General features: G+C 37.3%; 1 protein-coding gene across 3 annotated transcripts; it reads right to left on the bottom strand.

The window, feature by feature from the left end:
* Nucleotides 1-482: 482 nt before the first annotated feature.
* LOC129299144 (proline-rich receptor-like protein kinase PERK3) lies at nucleotides 483-4,743 on the bottom strand. Of its 3 annotated transcripts, XR_008590500.1 has the most exons (7): nucleotides 4,613-4,743; nucleotides 2,913-3,220; nucleotides 2,344-2,469; nucleotides 2,013-2,140; nucleotides 1,719-1,922; nucleotides 997-1,070; nucleotides 483-860 (listed from the first exon to the last, which is right to left on the bottom strand). XR_008590500.1 is itself a non-coding variant. In XM_054937596.1 (5 exons), exons 2-5 carry the CDS (start codon nucleotides 3,097-3,099, stop codon nucleotides 1,791-1,793), a joined length of 507 nt encoding a protein of 168 aa, XP_054793571.1. In that variant the 5' UTR covers nucleotides 3,100-3,220; nucleotides 4,613-4,743; the 3' UTR covers nucleotides 1,715-1,790. The 3 variants fall into 3 exon arrangements, 2 of the variants coding, with proteins under 2 accessions (XP_054793571.1, XP_054793570.1); XM_054937596.1 differs by lacking the exons at nucleotides 483-860; nucleotides 997-1,070 and having other exon boundaries at nucleotides 1,715-1,922; nucleotides 2,979-3,220; XM_054937595.1 differs by lacking the exons at nucleotides 483-860; nucleotides 997-1,070 and having other exon boundaries at nucleotides 1,715-1,922.
* Nucleotides 4,744-21,884: the final 17,141 nt, after the last annotated feature.

Genomic DNA, 21,884 nt, shown 5'->3' on the forward strand with positions numbered 1-21,884 from the left:
GAATTGTAAATATGACAAACTTTAAATCTTTGTTCAAAATTTATAAGTTCTCCTTCAAAAATTTACAGCTCAACTAGAGTATTTAAGATTTATAAATAAAAGTTTTTTTATATTAGTAGAGATATAAATTAAAATAGTGTTTAATTTATAAGCCTTTTTTCAAATTTAAAAATGTTTCTTCAGAAATTTACAGCTAGTGTAAAATAAAATATTAACTTATAAATAGAAGATACATTAACTTAAGAGTAGCCAATGTGCTTTAAAATTAAAGGGTAAATTATCACTTTAACTCTATATTACGTAGAAATGAGGTTGCATGAATCTATTTGGTGAAAAACTAAATCTCATAAACATCTTCAAACGAAAGCCAAACAAGACATAATCTAACCCAATTTCTAGAGAAGAATTTAATTTATACAAAGTGGTATGCGGCAATTTTCACCGATTCATATACTTTGTATTTGTAAGATTGACATGTAATTAATTAACACAAATATTGAAGAATGGAATGAAGAACAATGATCACTTTCCATTTTTCTTCGTAATTAGGACTCCAAAGTCACATTAGTAACCCGCACTTTTCTATAGAGGGTGGGAGCAACATTGATAGTATTGGATGTAAAGGAAGCAGCAGAGGTAGGTAGGTATCCATTAATTGGTCATTTAAGTAGCTTCAATCAAGAGAGGCATGGTGGGTTTTATGTTCTCTGGTAAGGCCATGTTTTGAAGCAAAACAACTACTTCTGACATCGTTGGCTTTATGTCAGCATGTGCTTGAGTGCAAAGCAAACCAATCTCTATGACTTTCTTCACTTCTTCTACAGCTCTGAATGGATTCCTCTCTCATATAGTTTCCAAGCCTGTCAAGTGGGATTAAGATGGAATGGAATATAAGGGGGGTAACAAGGCAAAAAGATGGGATAATATTTTTTTATTAGATTAATTGCTTTCATAAACAAGTTAACCCATGTAAAATAGCTATGGGAATTTGCTTACTTTTTGAAGGAGGAACTCGCCTTCATCATTGCCATGGATCTTCAATTCTTCACTTCTTTGACCACTGATCATTTCTAAAACAACAATGCCATAGCTGAAAACATCAGCCTTCTCTGATAATTGGCTATGAATTGCATATTCAGGTGCAGTATATCTCCTAACAAGTGCAATATGTAATTGATAATATGATAATGTCTCCAAAATGAACAAATAAATATTGGGATCCAACAAAATTTGGAATATCAACATTTGAAGAGTTAATTAAGTATTGCGTTATGCTTGATCTGACAAGTATATCCTGCCTAATTTAGTAATATATGTTCAATACAAGTTGAGAAAAGTTTAAAAAAAATTGCAATTGTTTCAACTTATAATGTGCGCAAATTTTGTACTAAGATGAGTCTTATCCTCTGGTAAAAATTTTGCCAATTCAAAGTCAGCAATTCTAGACTGAAGTTCCTCATCCAAGAGAATGTTATTAGGCTTTTTATCTCTATGTATGATACAAACATGGAATTCTTCATGTAAGTATGCAAGACCTCTTGCTATGCCTAAAATTATATCATACCATTGCTTCCAATTGAGTGAACCCTTCATTTTACCTATTTTCAATAAAATTTTGACATATGAATAAGTTTGTTAGAGGAGTTAATGATATGTTGCAGAGTCGATGTCATAAATGAAGAACACTAAATAAGTTTGGTTAATTGATAGAAGGTTACCGAACAAGAATATGTCAAGACTGCTATTTTTCATGTACTCATAAACAAGCCATGAATACAATATCCCAAAAGTCAAACAAGATTCCGATGATGAACATCATTTATAAGCTTCACTTCACTTTCAAAGTCCTCCTCCATCCTTGTGAATAAGTGGCGAAATGTTAATTTCTTGACTGCAACTTCTTTTCCATTCTTCAAAGTGCCCTATTCATGATCATTGAGAATTTTAATCATAAACATGCTTTCAGACGTCATTGCATATCTATATTTAAATATTGAAAATAAAAATTTTACCTTATACACAACACCAAATCCTCCTTCTCCTAGTTTATTTTCTTGACTGAAATTCTTGGTTGCAGTCTTCAAATCCTTATAATTGTAAACAGTTGGGCCTTTCAACTTGCTCGCTCCAATTATGTCTCCTACATATCGTGGAAAATGTTAATCAAAGTCTCTTCAAAAATTATATATATATATATATATATATATATATAGAAATCAAAGTCAATAATGATTCATTTCTTTTAATTCGGGGAAAAGTGAAAATAAAAAAGCCTCAAATTAAATCAGTAAAATGTGACACACGTCCACACACATGTAATAGTTGAACATTTAAGATGTTTACCTCTTGGAACCCTCTGAGGCCTTTTTCTTCGTTGTCTAATCAAGACAAATAATGCAATAAAGATCAAAGCAAGAGCTACCACGCTTCCAACAACCCCACCTATAATGGCTCCCTTATTGCTTGAACCTACAAGACATAACACATTTTGGGTCATACGAAAATTACAAATAATAAGAGATAATGAACCTATAATGGCTATTCGAAAATTAGTCACGTCGTAACTATATATATATATATATATATATACGCCAAACGAAATATTCCCTAAATCAACTTCTATTGATTTATCTAAGAGATAGTGAACCTAAATTCCATCCCTCTTAAAATAGGCATTTATATACACACACACACATATATCCATGTCTAATCAAAATACTAAAATAAGATCACATCTATAAGACGAGGTTCAAAATTACAAATAATAAGCAAATCAACTTGTCATGTGAAGACAATCCAAATAAGATGTGTAACTTGTTGGAAGAAGGGAGTAGTGATATCAATGGTCTGGTTATCAGGAAAGAAAGAAGTGGTGGAATATCTCAAGAAACAGCCATTAGCATAAGCCCTACCATCTGAATTGGGAAGCCAAGTCTGCATATTGTTGTACTGAGCATTCAAGCAATCCTCGCACTTACTTGATGTGATAGTTTGAATACATTGAGCAAATGCATAAATGGTTGCACCATTATCAGACACTTGCGTCTTTGTGGCTGCAGAGAAGGCAGTGATTCTGGGTGTTGCTGTTTGCAGATTCATGAGCACTTGATGCACAGCTGAGGTGAATACAGTAGCTGGTTCTTCAGTAGTTTGATTCCCACATGATGCACTATTCACGGACTGGGTCGCGTCGCCAAAGAAAGCGCTACTAATGTCGTACCTTATGTAACACAACAAAAGGTTATGGATAATGGTGGATGATTTTAATTTTATATAGTATATATGTTGATATGTTGATAAATTGATTACTTTCTTGTATTGTATCTTACTGAAGGATATTTAAAAATAGCTAAATTTTACATAACTACCTTGAAGCTTGGGATGTTTATAGATAACTTCCTTAATCTTTGAAAATTTACAGAAACTCACTGAACTTTACATAAGTAGGGTTTTTTTTTTTTGGGTCAAATTTTAAAGGCTAAGGGGGTTATTTGCACATAAGTCAAAATTTAATAGAATTTTGTATATTTTAACCTTAAAAATTTGCATATTATTATAATAAGAAGATTATAATATTTTAGCATAATCCTAAATTCAGCTAATTAATAATGTCAAATAATTAATTATGTTCATTAATTTTTTACTTTTTCCGCTTTTACACGCATATCATCATGGGCATAAGAACTTGGGTAGGGACATGGCAACAAATTAAAGGGACAAAGACTAACACACGAATAATGAGTTGGTGCGTGAGTTGTCACATGGACTATCAAACTTAATTTCTATCGAGTTTATCTTTTTAAATTTACTTTAGTTATCCATTTTTTTTATTATTCAAAAAGGAGCTAACATTATAAAAATCTATTGACATGGATAATAAAATATTAAAATTGTGTAGATTAATAAAAAAATATAATTAATTAAGTAGAAAATATACACTAAAAATTAAAAAAAAAAGAAGAAGAACAAAACTCTGCATAAAGGACTATAATGTTAAAAATTAAACAAATTTAAAAGATAATTTATTCTTATTTAGTTGTTATAATTTAAAAAACGTAAAAGACTAAATTGATAGAAATTAAATTTGCAAGATCAAACTAATAATTAAGGCAAATTTGAGGGATTGAAAATTTAAATATGTCATATAAAAAATTATTATTTTTAATATTATCCTCAACTAAAATTAATATATCTTAATTAGCTTTAATTTTTTATATATAATCTTTATAATGCATTTAATTAGGATATTCGTTAAAAAAAAATAACGCTGGCTATCCACTTTTTTTCTATAAAAACATGTTCTAGATCCTGACCAACAATAATTTATAAAAAAATGTCCTACAATAACAAAGCAGCCGAATGAGACCACCAACCCAATATAAAAACTCATTCAAGGTTCGGCCGAAAACAACTCATTCACACACAAAAAACAAAAAACAAAAACAAAAACAAAAACAAAAAAACAAGAAGAAGAAGAAAAGATAAGATAAGAAACGCAATCAGTGAATATCGCACAATAAAAACAATGTAATAATGTCGCAATCAATGTCTTATCTCTGCGTTTATTATTCAACAGGAGTCAAATTTGAACTTGGATCACTAGTTATTGTACCTGAGGTAGCACCCGTCGTAGACGACATGGCCACCGAGGTCCCCGGCGGCGCAGCTGAAAATTTGAGGGGCAGCGACGTCGAAGCAGGCGACACAGTCGGCGATGGAGAGGTAGCTTCTGCATTGGAAAAGAGTGGAGACGGTGTTTCCACCACTGGCGCCGGCTTGCTGCGCAGTCGCGAAGTGCGTGTTTTGGTCACCGATCTGCTCTCTGATGTCTCGCAACGATGCGTTTATGTTTTCACCGAAGAGGGTGACGTTGGACACGAGGAATTCGGCGTACGGGTTGCAACCTCGGTTCAAAAAATGGGTCTGGGGCTCCGAAACGACACCGTCAAGAATCCAGCATGAGCAGAATAACAATGTAATTAATGGAAGAAGATGAGGTTGAAGCTTCTTTTTTTTTTTTTTTTCCGGAGTTTGGTCTGAGAGTTTAATGTCCGAGACGGAAGGCTATGCGTGGAGAGAATGAAGAATGTGGAGAAGGAAAGAGGCCCTGGGCACTTGGGCAGGAACAGATTTGTCAATTCACATGTTTGGATGGGATGCATTTATTGAAACCGCCATTGGTTTGAAAAAAGAAACCCACTAAGCACATGTTAAATGTGCGCCTCTTGATTTACCAGATGTTGAAGCAATTTTTTTTTTTTGTGGGGAGACAAAAAAAAAAAAAAACAAAACAAAACCACAAAGCATATGTTTGAGTTTAACGGGCTGGCATTACATATCCAGGGGAAAAAAAGAGTGTCACATAATGTATTTTTTCCCCTAATTTTTTGTAAATTTATTATTGTATTAATACAATAAATTTTAAAAATAATATATTTTTTAGTCAATGCCTCAATGAAATATGTGGAGTATAACTAAAGGTCTGAAAAGGTTAAAAGATCGAGTTGATGCGGTTTTATTTAGGGTTAGAATTGTGAAATGAGTGGGCTTAATTATATTATGGAATTGAAAAGGAAAGCAAAAACCAATGGGCCAGAAGATGTGATGATTAGGCTTCAGAGATGTGGGCTGACATTGAAAGAGTTATCAACGTATTAGATGGAGGAATAACATAATATTAAAAACCAATGGGCGCTTGATTGAGTTGAAAAAGATTACGACCAGTATTTTCTAAGGTGAGTGTTTGAACCCTAAGAAGTGACAGTACCTCACTACCACCATAAGGTCTCTTTGCGATGAATCCAAGATACCTCAGGATACCGAATGACTTATACAAAAAAAACATAATATCAAAAGGACCATAGGAGATAGGTCTAGTAAAAAAAATAGTACCTCATAACATGATGAACCAATATTCAAATTCTTACTAAAAGAAATGCCTTATGTTTAGTGGTTGACCATATCTCAAATAAGATTACATGCTCTAACAGAAAAATAACTGTGAGCAATCAAAAAAACATGGTGCCAAAGGAAGAATCTCAATCGGCAGCCACCTAAAGCATCTAAATTGTAGATAAGGCTCAATAGATTCTGATAATTTTCCTACTAGCCCAAATGATTGAATTGAAATTAATTTTGAACACCAAAAGACTAAAACAACCCTGATCTGAAATAGGAATCATTGTGTGTGGAAGAAGGAAGACGAGCATTAGGTTGAACAAGACGAGGAAAAGAAAAACGGATAAGAATGAAACAAACTAAAACAAAGTGATGGGGTAGAGCGAGAAAAAGAGAATGAAGAGGAAGAGAAAAATGCCAAAGAAAAGAAAGAGTGGAAGGAGAAAAAATTTTCAAAAAGGAAGAGGAAGATGAATTAAAGATGCACAATATACAAAGCGGAAGAGAAAAATGAAGATGATGTAGAAGAAGGGGATAGGGGAGGAGGATACGTACATAACTGTTTGGGCTAAAATATGAAACGTTGCTCAAGGTAGGTCACAGGGTTAGTTGGGCTGAGTAACTAAAGCGTCGGGCCCAATATAAACAAAAGAGGGGCTGGCCCTGATGCTCAATAAAGGCCACAATAAATAAATATGTCAAAATCTTGTCTACTACAGACATTAGACCATTGGCACGAAAGACACGATCTTAAGCAATGCTGAAATTTACGGACCTCACGCCCAAGTATCTCGGTGAAACGGGCTAATTACCAAAATAGAGAGCATAGAATAAAGATTGTACCATAAGTTTTGCGAGATCCCTGATTCTTCGGCAAAATGTGCTAGGTCTTAAGGAAAAGGCTATCATTACTCTAACACTATAAATAGAAGAAGTAGACACAAAAGAAACTAGTTAACACTCAATTAAAAACTCACATTTTGCACTTTTTAGTCTTTTAGTTTATCAGTTAATTTCTCAATTTAGACTTGTAACTTTTTTGCATTTCAATAAAATCAAACACTTGTTTTACCAAAGCCTTGTATATTTTTACATCCGAGTAAATTGTGGTAAGGAAGCTCGAGACCCTTTTGTTATCAATTGAAACTCAGCGTCTCTGGCATGCCTGGTATTTGTTGTTCACCTATGAATAATTTTTGGCATGCCCAATGGGACCTGTGTAACAAAGATTGCAAGGACGCGAAAAGACAAAAGAACTGACGAAACAAATGCTGGTTCTCATAAACCAGAAGGGACCTCTACGCATGCAGGGTCAAAATACTTATCACCTAATGCTAAAGCAGCTGAACATCATGAGCACATAGTACCGATGATGACAGGTAGTAGCAATAACACAAGCCTTGGCTCAAAGTCAAGAAGTGGACAACCTAACCCACTGATCATATCCAACAGACCTGTGGCAAAAGTGCTGCGGGGAATTCAAGACCGAATGGATAAGCAGCTAGAAGAGAACCAAAAGTTCTTTACACTATCTCTGGAAATGTCAGAACACAAGGAGAAAGAATGACAGCAGATCGTAATGTAGGCTCTACATGACGGCATGAAGAACATAGCCGCTCGTTAAGAAGCACTCCTCTGGAAGCAAGCTCAAGTTTAGGGCTGCTTGGAGGGCAACAAGCAGGAATCAATATAAGTACTAACCATTGGGGCTGCCCACTTGTAAGAGACATCCCTAACCCTTAAATATTTGCTCACACTAATCTTTTACGTAATTCTTTATATTATTTACAGGAGCCTGGAACTAGTGGCCTAGGGGGCACGGCAATGATCCCGAAGCGTCAGAACGAGCCTTAGAATCAACTGGTGAACATGGAGGCTCTGAGGGATGCCATCCAGGATATATATGGACCAGGGTTAAGGCTAATTAGCCACCCTACTTTTTTAAAACTACATCCAAAGTATATAAATAGGGACAACGTGTACCCTCCAGGACATAAGATCCTTGACTTTATGCTATTCTCAAGGGACGGAACGCAATCGACATTAGAGTACATTAGGAGGTTCACAATCTAATGTGGCGAGATTGCCAACTATGAAAACTTCACCAACTTAAAGATGAGATTATTCCAGAACACTTTCACAGGCCTAGTGTTCACATGGTATATGTCATTACCCTATAACTCAATCATCAGCTGGATGAAAATGGAGCAAAAGTTCTATATCCAATTCTATAAGGTAGAACCGGAGGTTAGCATAACATAACTTTGCAAGCTCACCTAACAATCTAAAGAGATGGCAGACTAAGACTTAGTAAGGTTCAAATAACTAAGGAGCAGGTGCCACATACTACTTTTAGAAATTGAATTTGTTAAGCTGACACAAGCAGGACTAGATATAGAGCTTCAAAAGAAATTTTAGGGGATGAAATTTTGAGATTTCTATGAATGCACGGCCAAAGTATGGAGTTATGAGGAACTGGTCAAGGAAGAAGACCATTGCCGACGGACTATAACAGGAACCTATTTTGGAGACTTAGATATGGCAGTGGCAAAACTAAAAAATGCTGGCAACTACACATGCCCAGCTCTGATAAAGAAGGTTGGAGAGCTTTTGAAAAGGCCAAACATAATTTAGTACATCTTTGATACCACTAAAACAGAGGACTCAAAGAAAACTTCATCTCCCTGCCCACTGATCGTAAAATTCCCTTCGAAGGAAGAATAGATAGGGAAGGAATACTACAAGTACCATCACTCAAGGAGTCACAGCACCAAGGCATGTTAGAGTTTCAAGAATGCCATCCAAGACCAAATCAATAAGGGGCTTTTGAAGTTCCTTAAAGAAGAATCCATGGTTGTAAACGAGGACCCATTCCCATCATTTGCTATAGTCAATATAATAAAAATAAACTCTTGTAAACAATGACCTAGGAAGAATGATGGTAAGCAAAGAAATGGGAGACCCTGGAATGTCTGAAATAGGGAGGAAGTGAGTCAGGAAAACTCAAGGACAGTGTGGGATTGCCTAAGGAAACCTACAGAATGATCCAACAAGAATAAGTCTTCTAGATGGGACATTGGCTCGGAAGGGCAAAGCGTCAAAAGCTCAGACTACTCTAAGGTAGTTTGGGACCGCTTAAGAGAAACCCAGAATGAAGACAACCAGTAGAATGTGAAGTAAAATAGCAAATGACCCTTGGGATGGGATTTTAGCCTGGGGGGATTGATAATGACAAAGCTAGATAGATATAAGGTAGTCTGGGACTATTTAGGGGAGTCGTTGGGAAAATTCAACTTCTTCGTAAAGTACTCAATGCCCTTAAAAGTAGGTGAATCATTCACGAGGATACCAATGAGCTAGGATGTAGGCTTTGACAGCTACCTTTACCACCATTAACAATATCTGAAAGCAACATCGAGCTTCCTTCAAAACCAAAAGCCGTTAAGGGCTCAGGCAGTTTTGTTGCGTCGCCTGGCAACGTGCCGCCTAAGAAATGGAGAGTCATGAGACACATGAAGTTTCCAGCTACCTTGACAAGGACTCAGAAATGACATCTTTAACAAAAGTAGGCTACACAAAGAAACCTCAAGCAGCAAAAAACTGAGGTACAGGAAAGCCCCGATATTCAACAGGAAGCTAACAAGTTCAGAAGGAAGTCTACCGAGGATCAGGACGAAGGGAGTAAGAATGAAAAATCAACATGATGGGACTATTCACGTTAGGGAGATATCGCTTAACCTTTGCCACATAGTTTTGTTAACACTCCCTTCTCAATTCTGGTCTACTACCAGTAGTACTCAAGACTAGCATAAACAAAACTCCTCGAGGTCGACATATACGGGTCCATATCAATATTACCCAATGAAGCTAAGCGAGGAAGAGGAGTATAAACCTATAAGGATGCAAATGTAGAAAGAGAAGGCTGCGAAGCTCGTTTTCCAAATTACCTTGTAAGTAATAGAAGGAAAGCCAAAGCGGGCTGTCCTGAAAAAACCTGGCATTAAGATAACCTAGCACCTGAAGCCTTTATACATCAGGATGCATTTCGACGGGAGGCCAATAACTAGGGTCCTCATAGATAACAGCTCGGTGGTAAACATACTGCCAGCCCACATAATGCTCAAGATGGGATGAGAGGAGCGTGACCTGATGCCAACTGAGGTATCCATTGTAGGGTTCACCAAGATCTCATCTAAGGTCCTCGACATACTTCCATTGCAGGTTAATGTTGGGATCAAGTCATCACTGATGGCCTTTTTCATGATCAACACCACAGCACAATACCAGGCTCTCCTAGGTCGGGATTAGATTCATTCCAACAAGTGTGTGCCTTTCTCACTACATCAAATGCTTCTTATGTGGAAAGGGGAAGAGGTAGAAGTGATCTGAGCTAAAGATAAGCCATTCACAGCAATCACCGACTTTGTGGATGTGAGGTATTATGACGCTAATATGGGCCCGTTTACATTTTAAATGGCACAGGGAATCCTTTTATGCAAAACAACAATAAACGTTATAGTGCCTCTAACATTGCAGAGGTGTGAGCCCATAATAGAACTAGTTAATGACTGCGACAGACAAAAGAAATGTCATAGTAGCTGCGGCCATTCAAAGGCTATGGTTGCACAACATACAAGAGAGACTAGAGGACTACGGACCCGAAACCTTTGGGGCCGAAGTCATATATGAAGATCAAAGGGTAATACAACTGTACGAGCTAGACCCTGCACCTCTAAAATTTGAAGACATAGCTCCAGAGGTCCAGGATCTATTAGAAGAAGTAAACCTCAGATCCCTAAAAGAGCTAAGGATTACTTTCATTAGCTCACTACTAAATGAAGAACAAAAGAATACCATCAAGCAAGTACTGCAGGAATTCAAGGATTGCTTCGTATCAGACTATGATAAAATGCCAGGGCTAGCAAGACAGCTGGTTAAACACAGGCTTCATATAAAGCTGAATTATAGGCTGCACCAACAACTCGCGAGGAGAATGTCAGTTGAAGTAGAGCTATGAGAAAAAGAGGAGATCAAAAGTCTCCTATAGGCCAAATTTATACAGCCTTGTAGGTATGCCTAATGGCTCTCAAATATAGTCCCAGTAATCAAGAAAAAGGAAAAGCTATGAGTTTGCGTAGATTTTTGAAACATAAACATGGCCATACTTAAAAACATTTATGCAATGCCTATTATAGATAGGTTAATAGATGCTGGGGCTAAAAATGCTTTATTATCATTTATGAATTGCTTCTCTGGATATAATCAAATATTTATTGTAAAAGAAGACATTCACAAGACCACTTCAAGTGCCCAGGCTCCATTAGAACATTCAAATGGGTAGTCATGCCATTCGGTCTAAAAAATGCCAGGGCCACCTATCAACAGGCTATGAATGCCATTTTCCACGATATGATAGGAAAACATCTAAAAGTATACATAGATGATATCATGATTAAATCTAAGAAGGCACATGATCATATTGAGAATTTGAGGATGAGTTTTCTCCGAATGAGGGAAGTCAGCCTTAAATTGAATCCACTTAAGTGTGCTTTTGGTGTAACTGCAAGTAATTTCCTTAGATTCCTAGTCCACAGAAGGGAGATTGAAGTAGACCAGAACAAAGCACAGGCTATCTTAAAAGCAAAAGCACCAAGCAATAAGAAAGAGCTTTAAAGGTTCTTAGGACAGGTCAATTATCTCAAGCGTTTCATCTCGAATCTAGCAGGAAAGACAAAAGAGTTCTCTGAGCTCTTAAAAGTTAAAGATGTCAAAGAATTCATCTGGATCGGACATCATCAGTTGGCCTTTGACAAGATTAAAGAACACTTGACAAAACCTCCGGTCTTAGTAGCCCTGAGGGAGAACACCTCATTTTTATTGTATTTAGCTTCCACCACCATATCTATAGGTTGTATGTTAGCCTAAAATATCAATAGGGGATGTGAGCAAGTGGTCTATTATTTAAGTAGGTATTTAACTACTATAGAGACCAAATACTCAGTTGTGAAAATAGCATGTTTGGCACTATATTATGGTTGTACTAAATTGAGGCATTATATAATAAATACAGTTGTGTATGTGGTTTTTCATTCTAATTTAATTAAATACATGCTTAATCAGCCAATCATGAAGGGCTGTATAGGAAAGTGGAGCTTCACCTTGGCAGAATTCTCATTAATATTTTTTCCTCAAAAATTGATAAAGGGCCAAGCATTAGCAAATTTCCTGGCTGATCACCCCTCAGTCGGGCTCCCTGAAGATGAGCAAGAAATACCTGTGTTCTCAGTAGATTAGGGGTACTGGGTGCTTAAGTTTGATGGGTCTAGTATTGAACAAGCATTTAGGGCCGAGATAGTAATAACCTCTCCTACTGGGGGTAAAAATGATATTATCTCTTCAACTAGATTTTGAATGTACTAACAATCAGGCGAAATACGAAGCATTACTCACAGGGCTTAAAATTCTTCAAGGAATGAAAGCCCATGATGTGGTCATAGAAAGGGATTCTCAATTAGTCATCAAGCAATTAACTGGTGAGTATAAGTATATGAGCCTGGCTCTAGTAATGTACTATGCTGGAACTTCTCAGATCTTAGAAGAGTTTGAGACGGTAACATTGACTCACGTTCCTCGAGCTCAGAATTAGGAAGCCAACGAGTTGGCTCAAATAGCATCAGGGCTAAGGCTATCACCCAAACTCACCAAAAAGGTAATTATGGTGGAACAAAAAGAACACCCCTCGGTTACTCAATGTGGTTTAACAATACAATATGGCACAATCTCACAAAGGTTAGCCCAGGATTGGTGAGATGATTTCAAGAGTTATCTACAAAATTCCAATCAGCGATACCCTTACAGAACGAGGATACACACTTAATACTTCATTCTAATCAGAGATGAATTATACAGAAAAGGCCCCGATGGGTTATTACTCAGGTGTTTGGCCTTCACTAACTATATGGAGATCTTAAGACTAGTACATAAGGGAGTATGCAGGGCTTATCAGTTAGGGCCAAAGATGCAATGGTTAGTGTATAAGCATGGATATTATTAGCCATCAATGACTAAACACTATATCGAATAAGCTAGAAGATGCAAAAGTGCCAGACTCATAAGCCAACACAACAGGTGCCAGTATCAGACATGCATCTAATTATCAAACTATGGTCTTTCCGAGGATAGGCTATGGACGTAATAAAGAAGATTTATCCGACCTCATCCAAGGGCCACTCATTCATCTTAGTGGCTACAGATTATTTCATGAAGCAGGTAAAGGCTATCCCCATGAAGAAAGTAAAATAAGACGATGTCATTAACTTCATACGTGAGCAAATTGTGTTTTGATTTGGGATTCCTCAAATAATTACAACGGACCAAGGAATAATGTTCACTGAAAGTGACTTCAAAGCCTTCACTGAGGAAAGTGGGATTAAATTATTAACATCCTCACCATATTATCCTTAGGCAAATGGACACGCTGAAACTTTTAATAAGATAATCCTCAAAATATTAAAGAAGAAAATTGAAGAGAATCCTAGAGAATGGTACATACTATTGCCCGAGACACTATAGGCATATCGGATGTCAAAGAGAGAGGCTACAAGCACGATCCCATATGTGTTGACATATGGGTACAAAGCCATTTTGCCTATGGAAATAATAATCCCTTCTTTATGTGTTGTGTAATGTCCGCCTCGACATTACCAAGACAACGCTCATACACACTGTTGTGATAACTAGGATTAAATAAGATCCCATAACGAAGTTATCACAACCTAAGGGTTTAAAAGATAATTAGTCTAAAACATTGGGATCCCAAGAAAATTCTTTTTAAAATATTGTTTGAGCTCAAACCATGGTTAAAAATCAATTTAGAACAAATATAAAAGCATGAAAATCAAATCACTTCAAAACAGGCTGAAACAAGTCATTTGCAATTATCTGGTCTGTCCGCCGCGACAAATGGCACAGAGGAATGAGTCTCTCAAAGGCCCCTTATGCTGCGGCGCAACAACCACATGCCGCAGCACCACCTACTATCATGACAGCAGATTGCTGTCATGACAGCCCTCCGAACTTCCGAAGCACGTTGTTTCATCATCTGATGTCTGATTTGAGCGCTTCAAGTGTCCACATAGAGCTATTTAAGCCCTCTAGCTAATGGCACTAGTCTTATACTCAAATAACCATCCATTAAGAAGATAGACACCCACATCCAAAATAGTTTGTTTTCACTTAAAACACACAAAGGTGTCCAACTCATAATACCAAATGCCATTAGCCCCAAAGACACTTTGACCACCTTAAATGGACCACACATAACATGATAATTCATTCATATCACACAAATAAATAGTCACACTCAAAATGACTACCAAACTCCCATTTGACAATAACGCAAAGGGGTGGATTGTATTTAACATACACATCAACTTGGTCATTTTAGGCACATAATTCACTTCAAATTCATCACTTGTAATTATTACTTAGCCCAACACACACACACACATAATCCACCACATTATCCTTGGACCAAGATATGCACACTTATAATAAATCCATACAAGTGATATCCAAAATAATGTCATGTTCCTAAGTTGGCATTATATATTGACAATATTCGTTACAATACCAGAAAAGAAGAAAGGGAAGAGCTATATAACTATGCTCTTCACTCTTCAAATGCTCCTTCTTTCCCCTTGCCTTTAACAGAGCCCTCACTTGTAAAATATAACCATGGGGTGAGATAAACATCTCAGTAACTAATATAGTTCATCAAATGCTTATTACCATAAATAACCATAATAAAGTATTAAAACTAAGGTAATATCAAGTATACCATATTTATGAGAGAAGTGCATCTTTTCACAATAATTCCACATAATTTCACACTAGCATGATCATCTAACCACCGAACCTCAAATGCTCTCTGACATAAAACCATAAGCTCTCCTAGGTCAACCACTTATTGACCTGAGCATACTTTTGGTGGTAGAAACACCTAGCTAAAGGTAATCTAACCTAACTATGGACTATAGTTTTTCCCTCTTCACACACTTGCGATAGAGACATCGTTGACTCCTAACCGCACCCTAATAAGTACTAAGAAGTTGCCAGATTGTCCAGATGTTCCATGGTAACAATCCCATATAATGTTGAACGAATGTCCCATAGTGCTAGCCCGACTATATAAATTTTTCGCTCACATATCTTCACACACACATCCCTACATATCTCGAGTGAACTTCCACCCCTTAAGAGCATACTTTTTCATACTTATCACTACTTTATCCACATTCCTATAACATTTACTTTTATATCATACATGTATATATATATATATATGCATATCCATAAGAATCAATGACTTTTTAAAAATTCATTTCACAAACTAATGTTCATGCTAAAAATCATTTTTTAATATGAAATCATGCACAAAATTCTTAAACTACAAATTCATCACTTTGTATTTACTTCTACAAAGTTATAATAGTTAATAAATATAATAAACTATATGGTTACCTCAACCCTTTGTCACACAAAAGGGTTACTGTAGCTCAATATTAGCTTCACATGTTCTATATGTATGATATGGCTCGAGCAACGCTCAATCTACACAATCAAGTAATAGTCTTCAATTATCACTCTAGTTAACCCTAAATTCACTAGGTTCTAAGTGCCTATAACACCCAAATTTTTTTTAACAACATCAACACTTCCCAAATACTTTAACCATCCTATTAAATATTCCCACACACCAAAATCACTAACTAACATCCCACATTATCTTAAAATCTTTTAATTATGCCTAGGGTTCGTCCAAACCGTTACCAAAAATTTTCAATCACCACAAAACTCATAAACTTAGGGTTAGCTGCTTAATTTAACTCCCCAAGACCTTAAATAAACTAATGGGTTCAGTCTAAACCTAAGAAAATCAAAATCAAAGTCCCCATTACCCTAAATGTCTAAATTTTTACATAAAAGAAGGAGAAGAGGGAATGTGCAACTTACCTAATAATGATTCAAGTTCTAAATGCTTCCAAAGTAGCTTAGGGATTGTGCCCTAGCAGAGCAAGAGCTCCTCTCAGTCGCTCTCATTTTTCCTTCTTTCTCTTCTATTTTCGGTCTATTTTTACGAATTGATAAGTGCTGATTTTGCATGTATACCATGGCACATTGACATACCCACCGCGGCGTATGGCATAGAAAGTCCCACAAAATTTTAAACTCCCTTCTATGCCATAGCTCGCTCAAACATCGACCTAACCCTCTTCTAAAGCTATCCAAGGATTTAAAAACTACATTAGTTTCCCATAAAACTTAGTAATTAGTAATTTATCTAAATTAACCAATTAACCCTTGGAAACACTGAATTTTACAAATCAAGAAACTTAAGATGTTACATGTTGCTAGCAGTCTAGAAAGACCATCTGAAGACTACAATGAGGCTATGATGAATGAGTTAATTCAATTAGATGAAATTTGATTATAAGCACTGGATCATATGATCACCCAAAAGAAAGAGGTTTTAAGGATATATAATAAATGAATAAGAAGGAAACACTTTTGGGAGGACGAGCTTGTATGGAAATTTATGTTACTACCTGGGTCTAAAGACCAGATGTTTGACAAATTTCACCTAATTGAGAAGGACCATTCAGGATAAACAAAGTACTTAAAGAGAATGCATATATGTTAGCAAGCATTAATGGGACTCCACACAGATGGGCTATAAATGAAAAATATTTAAAGAAATATTGACCGTCGCTATAGTAAAGTTTAAAGCAATAAAGGACCCGAGGCCTAGAATGGCCTCAGGGCATATGAGGGGCGCACAATAATAGAAAACAAATGTGCTCTTTATTACATATGAATTGTGTTTCAAAGAGTGTATAATACAAAATAAAGAATAAAGAATGCAAAATAAGGTACATATGTCTATTATTACAAATGATACACATAGTCTCCCACGTCGCCAAAGCTAAGTCCAGCTCTCCAGAAAGGGTCTGATGGCGAGTAAAGGCCGTCTCGAATTTAAGCATGGAATAAAAATTTTCATTCAAAATGGCTCATGCCTCATCCAAAGCCTTAGTCATAATCTCCAATTCAGACTCAGCTAGACTGTCTTTAGCTTCAGCCCATGCTAACTCCTCTTCAGCAATTATTAGCTGGTGCCTCAAGTTTGCTACCTTAGCCTATACTGATTGGAGGTGATCCATACGAAGGGCAATCTCCCGGACTCGATTAGTGGCAGTAGTTGTTTAAGTCTGGGTGACAAGATATTCGTCCCCCACAGACTAATTATTTTTCAAATAGTCTGATAGGAGGGGGAGTTCTTTACAGCACTGGCTAATGATGTTGTAACATGCAAGAACTTAAGCTCGAAGGAGCACTAACTCAGACATAGAGACTGCCTTCTTTACAGCCTCGAGAGCCTGGATCATCTCCTCATAGTTTTGCTTGAGAATAAGGAGTGGGTCTCAATTGAGTTGAAACTACATGACCCTCCAAGCATTCAACACCACATCCATTTTAAGGACATAAATACAGGCTAGAAGGGTGTCAATGGGTACCGCCTCCACTGAAGCTAGCTAAAGAAAATAAAGTAAGGTCAGTAATGAGAGATAAAGAAATGAACTAAAAGGACTAGAAGGGAAGAGCAGATCAAGCTAATACCTAAATTAGGTCTATAAGTACTTTGTCTTTACTAGTGGAAGGGGGAGGAGTGCACGCAAAGCGTGCTACTGATCGCAGGGCCTTCTCCACATAGCCCACAAGAGTAAAGGAATCAGTTTGACCTCGCACCAAGATGCCTTAAGTAGAGGCTAGGGCAACTAGTGCGTTCTCTACAGTCGCTGCCTGAAATCCCTCCAAGGGCCTCTCAGAGCCCCCGGCCTCTTGGGAGCTTGATGAGCTGGTACGTAGGATCGAACTAATAGGAGGAACCATCCTGCGGCCCTCGATGGAAGTAAGACCTTGGACTTTAAGCTCCAACTCACCACTTATGGCTATAGTAAAAGCTCCTTCCTGGTCAATTGTAGCCCCGAGGTCTTCAGAACCATCAGCACTACCTGGGGTCGTGGCAAACATGGCGGCCCCCTAATCCCCAGCATGCTCCATCGCTTCCTGGGCCACGTCCTAAGCAACTTTAGTAGGATCTACGGGGAATGGCTCAAGAATGATAGAGGCGGAGGAAGTGACTACTCGAGGTTCTGGGAGCTGGGTCTCCATCTCACCATGATGAAGAGGACTCACCCTACCATCATTAGATTCTACAGACAGGATCATCATCCATTGGCACTTGTGCGTGTGCTTTCCCCTCTGGGGAGTAAGACCAGTTAGGAGAGGAGTAGAGGAAGGTTGATCGAGGGGAGGAGGTGTTGTCTTCTTCCTCCTCTTAGTGTTGGGAGAAGGAGATAGAGCCCACTTCCTTTTGTCAGGACCATCTCCTTTGTCTAGGCGACTTGAAGGGATCTTCTTAGCCTTGGACTTCCTGGGGACTAAAAGGATCGAGACTTAAGAGGAGACGTCATCTTGATCTATCCCTTGGACCACGGTTCTCAGTGAGGGGGCCATCTGGGTCTTAGAAGTAATGGGGGCATCAATGTTTCCCCTCAAAAATGTCATCAGCGTGTGAGATTGCATTCAATCACAGCCTACAAAAATAAACACAGGATTAGACTTTAGTTTGAGGTAAAAGAAAGAAAGATAAAGTAAACACAAGAGATGATACTCACTGCTATGGTTCTTTATTATGCACCAAAAGCGCTAAGGCCACCATTTATTGAAGCAGAGGTAGGCATCTCTTTTATAAGCTCTACCTTATATTGCCTCTAAGTAGTGTGTGGAATAGCTATCTAGTCAATAGCCTCCCTATCCAGCAGCTCTATTCTGATTTGGGGGACAGGTCCTAAAGGATACACTAGCTCAATCCAAACTGGCCGCCCATCAGTTGAGAATGATAGGACTCAAAGTAAACCCTTAAAGATTTAGAAGTGGAGCTAATATACGATAGCCACATCTTCCTCAGAGTGGTAGTTGAGAGGAAAACCTCATCCCTTAGTATATTGGCAGGCTTGTTCTTCTGGTCTACTATATACTTGTACCAAGAGGGAAGGCAATAGTCTAGAATATTGAAAGCCTTCAAAGTCCTCCCTAAGGACCAACTCTACTAACTAAAGAACTTGAAGAAGTTCTTCAAGTTGGTTAACGGATGACCACCTAGAAGACAAGTGAAGGGGTGGTTGGCATAGGAATCATCAAGAAAAGGCTCCTGCTGAAGAAGAGGAAAGTAGGCCGTTATCCTTAACTTCAGAAACCAGACGAGCCCGTGAAAGTTGCTAAAGGGTCTCTTCATCAGCCACTCCCTCATGTTGTCATAAAGGCAGCACAGAAATATTTTTCACAGGGCTATTTGATTGCCATAGAGTAAGGACTGAGCAATCCTCAAGTATAGTTGCACAAGCTTTCCTCCCCCCAGGGCCAGGATCCATTAGGTCAATAAGATCCATATGAAGACTAGGTGCTCTGTGGCGGTGACGGGCTCAATGACTAGCTCCTCAGAGAATAGCTCCATGATCTTTATGTAAGAGCCCACACTTTTAATTTTACTCTCCAAGGCGGCTGGGAGGTGGTGTAGGAGTCATGCTTCTTGGGAATTGCATAGAAGCTCTCCTCCCTAACGATAGGCAGCCCCAAGAACATGAAAATGTCCCATAGTATGAGGGATATGGGTTGAGCTTGAATATAAAGGCATTACAGCTTAGAGCCCAGAAACTTAAGAGGATCATCAAAAGCTTGATTGGAACATCGACATTGACCAAAAATGATTAAATCAGGTCATAAAGACCTATCTCCTTTTACTGAGGTGCATACTCTAACTTCAATCGGCTCACCCAGTTGACCCAAGCGTTGAGGAGATCAGGGCCAGTTCTTAAGCTTTTACAAGACGACTTAGGGAAGGGCGAGGTCGTCCGGGCTGGGACCAAGTTACGTATGGAGGTTAGTAGCTATAGATTTGGCTGAGTAAGGGCTGTGACTTTGGATAGGTTGGGAGAGATGGTCAAGTATCTGACGTCACTTTTATTAAAGATTTGAAAACTCTAAAGAGAAGTACTAGAGAAAAACAAAGAACAATTAGCACATGTCTCCAATAAAATAAAAGGGCAAAATAGGAGAAGCAAGAAACTTACCAGAAAGCCACAAATTTGTGGAATGAAGAGTCCTCCTGTAAAGAAAATGAATGATTATTAGAATGAGGAACCAGTCCAGGGGAAAAAAGGTTTTTCAAACCACTGAGTACGTACCATCACAAACCCGCTAAGTGGGGTAACAGGATTCTGAATAGTCGCTAGAGAATCAGGCAGACTTTTGGTGGATGTGGAAGACAGAGTGGCAATAGAAGAAGGGACAAAGGTGGAGGAAGCCATTTAAGAGCTAAGGTAAGAGGGATGCAAAAGAGTGAATGCTTGAAGGTCAAGAAACAACAAAAAAGGCAAGAGAAGTAACCAGAAAAAAGAAATGAGTTTATATTAACAAATGGCACTAAAAATGAAGTGACATTTCAATTTTTTTAAACGTGCCATATGGCTTACATTATCAACCACTAGCATGCGGGGGGCATTATTTGGGCTAAAATATGAAACGTCGCTCAAGGTAGGTCATAGGGCTAATTGGGATGAGTAACTGAAGCGTCAAGCCCAATGTAAACAAAGAGGGGCTAGCCATAATAGTCAATATAGGCTACAATAAATAAACATGATGAAATCCCATCTGCTACAAACATTAAACCGTTGGCACGAAAGACACAATCTCAAGCAATGCCGAAATTTACGGACCTCATGCCTAAATATCTCAAAGAAATAGGCTAATTACCAAAATAGAGAGCATGGAATAAAGACCCTGCCATAAGTTTAACGAGATCCTTGATTTTTGGACAAAACATGCTAGATCTTAAGGAAAAGGCTACCACTACTCTGACACTATAAATAGAAGAAGATATAGAAGAAACTAGTCAATACTCAATCAAAGACTCATATTTTACACTTTTTAGTCTTTTAGTTTATTAGTTAATTTCTCTCAGTTTAGACTTGCAACTTTTTCTCATTTCAATAAAATCAAACACTTATTCTACTAAAGCCTTATATCTTTTTACATTCGAGTAAACTATGGTAAGAAAGCTCGGGACCTTTTTGTTATCAATTGAGACTCAGCGTCTCTGGCATGCCTGGTATTTATTGTTCACCCACGAACAATAACACATGTACTACTAAATTGACAATTAAAAGTTCATATTTTAATAAGTATGTGCTCTATTTTTAACATGTCTTCGTTTAGTGATGTTTTTCACAAGATGTGCATAGAGACTTGCATAATTTCAGGCATTGTTATGTATTTTCCTGGGTTTGGGGGAAAAAATAAGAAGTAAACTCCAGTTATTAATAAGGACATGTTCACTTGTAATTTTTTGTTCAGTTAGACAAAGATCTCCAGTACATTCAATTTATACAACATCTTTGATTTTTTTTCAAGTGTATATATATGGTTTTCACATTTTCTGGAAATCTTTACACACATTGCAAGAAAAATGTTTTCATGAAATTTTCTATTAGAAAAAAATATTCAAAAATTTTTTTCTTGTAATTTCTTTTAGAAATCCTTTTCTAATAAATTAATCACATAATTTCTCAAGGGAAACTAAATAAAGAGAAATTTTGAGGGAAAAAACCTGCATATATAATGGCGGCAAAATTTTCTATCAGTAACATCCATGTGAACTTTTTTGACAGAAACAAGAAATTGGTAACGAAAAATATATATAAAAAAAGGAACTCATTCATTTTCTCTTGGATAGTTTTTAGAGAAGCTTTCTCTCAAAAAAAAATTAATGAGCTCTCTCAAATTATAAAGAGAAAAATGTTCTTTCAAAAAAGTCAAGAGAACTTGCTTTTGGATTATGTCGAGACAAATTTTCTCTTGACTTT

This window comes from Prosopis cineraria, unplaced genomic scaffold (genome assembly GCF_029017545.1).
Source record: "Prosopis cineraria cultivar Desert tree isolate PC_DT_omini unplaced genomic scaffold, ASM2901754v1 PC1049, whole genome shotgun sequence".
Classification (NCBI taxonomy): Eukaryota; Viridiplantae; Streptophyta; class Magnoliopsida; order Fabales; family Fabaceae; genus Prosopis; species Prosopis cineraria.